At 44.9% G+C, this 7,500-nt stretch overlaps 1 protein-coding gene across 1 annotated transcript in view; it reads left to right on the plus strand.

The window, feature by feature from the left end:
- Window positions 1-7,500, plus strand: part of hmcn1 (hemicentin 1) — a gene marked incomplete at its 5' end in the record, with an annotated part of 147,653 nt that overhangs the window by 26,514 nt on the left and 113,639 nt on the right. Inside the window, one exon of the mRNA XM_083647511.1 lies at window positions 6,074-6,144. Within this exon, the coding sequence (XP_083503637.1) occupies window positions 6,074-6,144 (71 nt within the window). The remainder of the gene's footprint in view (window positions 1-6,073; window positions 6,145-7,500) is intronic.

The following is a 7,500-nucleotide window of genomic DNA, read 5'->3' on the forward strand; positions in this document are numbered from 1 at the left end:
TCTCTGAAGCCTGGGAAACTCTAAGGTCTCTGAAGCCTGGGAAGAACTCTAAGGTATCTGAAGCCTGGGAAACTCTAAGGTCTCTGAAGCCTGGAGAACTCTAAGGTCTCTGAAGCCTGGGAAACTCTAAGGTCTCTGAAGACTGGGAAACTCTAAGGTCTCTGAAGCCTGGGAAACTCTAAGGTCTCTGAAGACTGGGAAACTCTAAGGTCTCTGAAGCCTGGGAAACTCTAAGGTGTCTGAAGCCTGGAGAACTCTAAGGTCTCTGAAGCCTGGGAAACTCTAAGGTCTCTGAACCCTGGGAAACTCTAAGGTCTCTGAAGCCTGGGAAACTCTAAGGTCTCTCTGAAGCCTGGGAAACTCTTAAGGTCTCTGAAGCCTGGGAAACTCTAAGGTCTCTGAAGCCTGGGAAACTCTAAGGTCTCTGAAGCCTGGAGAACTCTAAGGTCTCTGAAGCCTGGGAAACTCTAAGGTCTCTGAAGCCTGGGAAACTCTAAGGTCTCTGAAGCCTGGGAAACTCTAAGGTCTCTGAAGCCTGGAGAACTCTAAGGTCTCTGAAGCCTGGGAAACTCTAAGGTGTCTGAAGCCTGGGAAACTCTAAGGTATCTGAAGCCTGGGAAACTCTAAGGTCTCTGAAGCCTGGGAAACTCTAAGGTCTCTGAAGCCTGGGAAACTCTAAGGTCTCTGAAGCCTGGAGAACTCTAAGGTGTCTGAAGCCTGGGAAACTCTAAGGTCTCTGAAGCCTGGGAAACTCTAAAGTATCTGAAGCCTGGGAAACTCTAAGGTATCTGAAGCCTGGAGAACTCTAAGGTATCTGAAGCCTGGAGAACTCTAAGGTATCTGAAGCCTGGAGAACTCTAAGGTCTCTGAAGCCTGGGAAACTCTAAGGTCTCTGAAGCCTGGGAAACTCTAAGGTGTCTGAAGCCTGGGAAACTCTAAGGTCTCTGAAGCCTGGGAAACTCTAAGGTCTCTGAAGCCTGGGAAACTCTAAGGTCTCTGAAGCCTCGGAAACTCTAAGGTCTCTGAAGCCTGGGAAACTCTAAGGTGTCTGAAGCCTGGGAAACTCTAAGGTGTCTGAAGCCTGGGAAACTCTAAGGTCTCTGAAGCCTCGGAAACTCTAAGGTCTCTGAAGCCTGGGAAACTCTAAGGCATCTGAAGCCTGGGAAACTCTAAGGTCTCTGAAGCCTGGAGAACTCTAAGGTCTTCTTGGGCATTGCTGCCAAAACTCAGATCTTATTTGGTTGGAAGTCAGTAATGGCTGTAACCTTTCGATAGATCGGCATTGGAATTTCCTTGCTGCGAGGAAAGAGACACGCTCCCCTCAGTGAATGTGCAAGTGATTCCCAGCAAATTAGCCACAGCCTGGATGTCAGAGGAGGAGCCTGGATGCCAGAGGAGGAGCCTGGATGTCAGAGGAGGAGCCTGGATGCCAGAGGAGGAGCCTGGATGTCAGAGGAGGAGCCTGGATGTCAGAGGAGGAGCCTGGATGTCAGAGGAGGAGCCTGGATGTCAGAGCCTGGATGTCAGAGGTGGAGCCTGGATGTCAGAGCCTGGATGTCAGAGGAGGAGCCTGGATGTCAGAGGTGGAGCCTGGATGTCAGAGGTGGAGCCTGGATGTCAGAGCCTGGATGAGGAGCCTGAACACCAAACGCATGTTATGAGACTGGCAAGGTGGATACTGGAGTATTTTTTTAATTTATATGTTTACTTCCAGTCTACTTGAGTAAACCACTTCCACTACTAACGGATGAAGGAAACCAGAGGAGGTGTGGCTCTGAGCACTTTAACAGTCTGGCTTGTTTATGGTGGTTATTTTCTGACTTGTGTTAATCCTTCTGGTCAGACTGTAGAGCATTCCTCCACACTGACTTCACTCACTTGGCCTGTTTATGCCACTTGTGTGTTCGTTGTCATCACTCAGAATGCATTCAAACTAGAGACTGCCATCAGATTTTCCTTTATTTATGTCATTACTTAAAGTGGGCGAGCAAACCACCTTTTGCTCCAACATGTTTTGTTTGTTTCTTGACAACACTCGGTGAGGGGAGACGAGTTCACCAGGATCATACCGTGGCTCCTCAAAGCCCACCTTGTTATCCAAAATGAATTCAGCGCTCATCTTTCATACAAGAAACCGTCAGTTTGAATCTCCAGACCTGCTGCAAAAATGTGGTTGTGGAATGGGAAGGATAACATTTTCCCCTCAAAAAACCCTGCTCTCGATGTGTCCTCGGGCAAGGCACTTACCCCCGACTGTTGTGTTTCAGAGATCATTACACGAATTGGGATTGAGAGGGTAGAGTCCTGCGAAGAGTTCACAAGTATTAGCTCTGGTTTTCCACAGTGTTGGAGGGTGGTTGTGGTCAGGGGCGCCTTTGCCAAGATGGTCCAGAGAGAACTCACAACAGCCATGGGAACCTCTCCCATAAGGAAAGAGATGTCAGCTTTTCCATCTCTGAGACGTTTGGCTTGAGATCCGTGTTCCGTTCAGAGCTGCCAGACACATTTCCATGTTAGTTTTAAAAAGCCTCTTTGATCGCCACAAATGTTCCTTCTCTCCACCTCGAGGATCTCCAAAGATGCCAAACTCCGGGTCATTTGGAAATAGATGTTTCGCTGCTTGATCGACGTTATTAAAGAAATTGGAGTGCTATTTAAAATGAAATGCGAGGTGATGGTGGCTGGGAAATTAATTGTCAAGAAATATCAGTTATGATTCCTCGTGACATGTGGTCTTTCTTTTGACTTCAACAACCTTAACTCACACAGATCCGTATCAGATGAGGAGGAGAATTGAAAATGATTGTCCTCATCATACATGGTTGATATAGAAAATATGAATCACATTAGCCTCTTTATTATTCTTAATGTGATTTAAATGTTCTATATCAATGGTTAATGAGCCCTGAGTCCCAGCACAGGACTGCACATTGAAATATCTCATTTGGGTCCTGGCAAGCCCACAAAGTTTAAACAGCTCAAACTCAAGACTTTTTCAAAAGTCAGGGATCCTTTGTAATTGCCCTCCTTCTAACAAGGGAGCCCTTGTTTTCCAATCTGCTTGCATGTGCAGAAACGCAATGTGTGTGTGTGTGTGTGTGTGTGTGTGTGTGTGTCTGCATGCATGTGTGTGTGTTGTGTGTGTCTGTGTGTGTGTGTGTGTGTGCATGCGTGTGTGTGTGCATGTGTGTGTGTGTGTGTGTGTGTGTGTGTGTGTGTGTGTGTGTGTGTGTGTGTGTGCGCGTGCGTGCGTGCGTCTGTGTGTGTGTGTGTGTGTGTGTGTGTGTGTGTGCAGCCTCTCATCAGGCTCATTCCACAGCACAGCTGCAGTGGCTGAAGTCACCCAGTTTGACTGAAGGAGAGAGTTAGCAGCTCATTATGGGATAGAACAAAGTCAGTTGAGAGTACGGACACTGGCCAATGTGCTGCACAGCAGAGCACGAGCCATGGTGTCACTCTATGCCCGTCTGTGGTGCTGCTGCTCTTTTACGACACGGCTAAACATGGCCTCACTGTGGACAAACTGACACACAACATACCTGAGTTGAAAAGTATCTCCTCTGAACTGCAACCAAAGAACAGCTGATAACCAAGGAAGAAGAACAGCTGATAACCAAGGAAGAAGAAGAAGAGAGGTCAGAATGAATGAGGAACTTTGACATTGTGTCTTGCAGCATAGTAAGTTACAAAGCAGGTGGGTGGGTAGGGGCAGAGTCATGTATATAGAAGAGTCGCGACATCTCCGTTCACTCCAATGGACCAGTTTTTTTTTACTCTCAAGAGTTCCAGGAAGTAAGGTCCTGGATTAAGCAGCGCTGTCGAGTTGCAGCAAAATGGACAGTTTGTGTTGTACTTAGAAAGGGTCCGACCGACGTTTAAATAATCAAATTGTACACTAGCAGCTTTATTTTAGCATTCAAACGTAGCGCGAGCCTCCTTCCTGGCTATTCATTGGCTACTGAGTCACGCATTTTGGCCCTCCGTTGAAGTCACTCTCTTACTAGATTGCTCTGGGTAGGGGGATACTAAGGCATGTTAAGAACATTACCTAAAAATAATTCCTACACTTTCCTACACATTTCACCCAACTTTCATTCATTCATTTATTCATTCATTCATTCATTCATTCATTCATTCATTCATTCATTAGTGTATTTCAGTCACTGCAGCTCTTACTAGCTGTGGACTCCTCTGTCCCTTGGCATTATGGTGCACTCCTCGTCTGTAACATCCACCATCCAGTGAAATGTTGGAACTTTGTCGCCAAGCCGCCACTCTCCATTCTTTGTGCAGCTGGAATGTGAAATGGAGGTGTGGCATTTTTTTGAGAAAAAAAAAACCCGGGTGGAAAATGTGGAAACAGCCAAACATGGATCCTGATCCTGACAAAGTGCAAACGCTTATTCACAGACAAAAGAAAAGAACATGCCAATATCAGGATTCACAATTTCACCATTTTGTATATTACAGCCAACCTGGAAGAGCAATCACTGCACTCATATGAACCCATAGTTGTGTTTCTGGTACAGTACAACTCTTTAGTAGGTGGTCTAGGAGAGATTTTCCAATGGAAGTCTTCTAATAGGCTAGTGAACACTTACCCGATAATTACTTATACTGTACTGCCGTTTGAAAAAAGCTCAAATGGTTTCATTTTCTTTCTTTCTTTTTCTTTTTCTTTTTTTTTCATATTAAACAAAACCAGGAAACAAACCATACAACAACAAAGGTGAACAAGAAACATGACAAACCGCTACACTTCCACGCAACATACCAACTTACAGGACAATACAATGACATACGTCACCACATAACATTGGGGGGGGGGGGGGTGTACAGTACATTAATTATTCATGGTTTCATCTTTTGACGTACAAAAAAAGATAGCTCTCTGTCCTCTCATCCGTCAATGTATCAGTCCCAGAGCAGATACATGGACCTAAATGATGGATAGAAAATCTGTGTCTGGCGCCGCCCCCTCAGTTAGACAGATGCTAGTCTCTCCCCAGACTCAAATATGACGTTGAATCGCTGCACTCTGCATATTACATAAGTGAGTCTGTGCCACTTCACAGCCACTGCTGGTTTTGAAGGCGGGTTGAAATTGAATGAGTGACAGGTCGTAGCACCGATGAGAGAGCGGTTCGGAAAATGAGCTGCGCCTCCCGTGCCATCTGATCGCAAAGTCGTTACTGATTGGAGAGGACTGAAGCCATCACTGGCATATGACTGGTCAAGTGAATGGTTCCCTCCCATAACCAGCCCTCTGAGGGAAAGTGTCCCAGACCCAGAGAGAGATCTGCAGCATGCAGTAACGTAGTGTATCAGACCCAGAGAGAGATCTGCAGCGTGCAGTAACGTAGTGTATCAGACCCAGAGAGAGCTCTGCAGCATGCAGTAACGTAGTGTATCAGCGTAAGAACTCTCATGGGTCTGGCGTCGAGACTAGACAGATGATAACAGCTTTGGTCTATCAGCAACAGAAGGTAATGAAGCCTTTCCCCAACTCAGTTTTCTTATCAGTGTAAAAGCAGCTCCTCATCTAGCCAAATGGTGTGTGTGTGTGTGTGTGTGTGTGTGTGTGTGTGTGTGTGTGTGTGTGTGTGTGTGTGTGTGTGTGTGTGTGTGTGTGTGTGTGCGCGTGTGTGTGTGTGTGTGTGTGTGTGTGTGTGTGTGTGCGCGTAGGGGGATGAAGGTAGGTAGACCAATGAATCTTCATACAGAGAACTGATCTGTTGAAAACATTTTAAGTCAGTAATTCCTATCTTCCCTGTCAGTTCTTTCATATTTTCCCTGTTATCATCTGCCTGTCTTCATCTTTCTCACTTTCTTTGTCTTTTTCTCCCTCAGTTAAATAGGATCTGGCTTCCTGAATGTTTACACAAAGTTCTCCTCACTCCGGTTCAGATTGTGACATTTGAATCTGCCCATTCGCATGCATGTGCCAATACTAACATTTGGCTCGAGAGAAGAGTCGAGGCAACCAAAACGTTCTCGATGATTCATTCTGATGCAGACTTTATAGCCTGAGGCCCTATTAATCACAGAGCCTCTTTCTGGGCTTTCTTTGCAGAGATCGGACCCGTCACCATCACAACGGACCCCAAGAAGTTCCAGTATGAGCTGAGAGAGCTGTACGTCCAGGTGGGTTCAGCACGTCACATCTTCTCACATCCTAAAGGTTCTATATCTGCCGATGGGCAAAGCTGCTAGCCTGCCGACAGCTGACTGTGGTCATACTTTGTGTGGGGGACTTTCCATTGTTCATTGTTTCAATGATACAGTCAAATGAAAAGTAGGTGAGGATAGAATAAGCAGCAGCAGTTTGGTCCATTGAAGCCTAAATAACGTGAGCAAAAATTCAACAATGTACAACAATACAACATTTGTCTATCCTATGCTGCTATGCATCATTGCCATTAGATAGTGTTTTGCTATAGACCAGTGGTTCCCAACCTTAGGGTCGCGACCCTAAGTGGGGTCGCCTGGAATTCAAATAGGGTCGCCTGACAATTCTTTATTTATTTATTTTTTATTTATTTTTATTTTTTATACACCAGACCCAATCTAATGCTACCGAAGATGATTAGGGTCATTTGCGATTTTTTTTTCTTAGTTCTGAGTTTAAAGTGATCATCTCTAAGATTTCTGCTTCGTTCTCTTGGGTGACACCTATGGTGAGTGGTAATTGCAGGTGACATCCAAACAGTGTTGCATTATGTGACATTACTAATGTCACCTAATGTCACTATATACAGCAAAGGCTTCCATCAATGAACCATAGCCTCAATCAACATTGTGAGTGACTCTTAATTTTATTTATTTTTATTTAGAGGGAAAATCTTTGAGATTATAACTTTAAATCAGGATTCTGAGAATAAAGTCAGAATTCCGAGTTACTGTCAGAATTTTGAGAAAATAGAGTTTTGAGATTAAAGTCAGAATTCTCAGATTAAAGTCAGAATTCTCAGATTAAAGTCAGAATTCTGCGGGGGAAAAGAAGCATACTATGTGACATCACTGACGATGATGTCACTGATGACATTATCGATGGTGTACCGGAATTTGAATGTCGCGGGTCCCTAGGTAGATCAAAATAGGGTCACGAGCCAAAAAAGGTTGGGATCCCCTGCTATAGACTGTAATAAAAAAATTGTTTTTCTTGAAAGTGGGTTTTCCTTGGTGCTATTGGAGATGTGCAACCCCTCTTCCCATTTGAAGTGGATTTTAAACCTTCATTGTACCCTGACGACAGGCTACTTTTCAAAGCTTGGCTCATTATGTTGACCTTGGCTGTTGTGGATGTAAAAACCTGTGTTTATTTTTGCCCGCTGATTTCCGCGCACCATTACAAACACACGTATAAACAAAAACATACAAACGGGACAAGAAGAACCAAATAGAGTAACGTTCAAATTGCCAGGTTCCAATTTTGGCGTAATCGCCCGAAGAGAGGGCTGAAGCTGTGCGGAAATAGTTCTCGTCTTGTGTATACCGCTT

The sequence above is a fragment of the Poromitra crassiceps genome (assembly GCF_964638095.1).
Source record: "Poromitra crassiceps genome assembly, chromosome: 12".
Lineage (NCBI taxonomy): Eukaryota > Metazoa > Chordata > Actinopteri > Beryciformes > Melamphaidae > Poromitra > Poromitra crassiceps.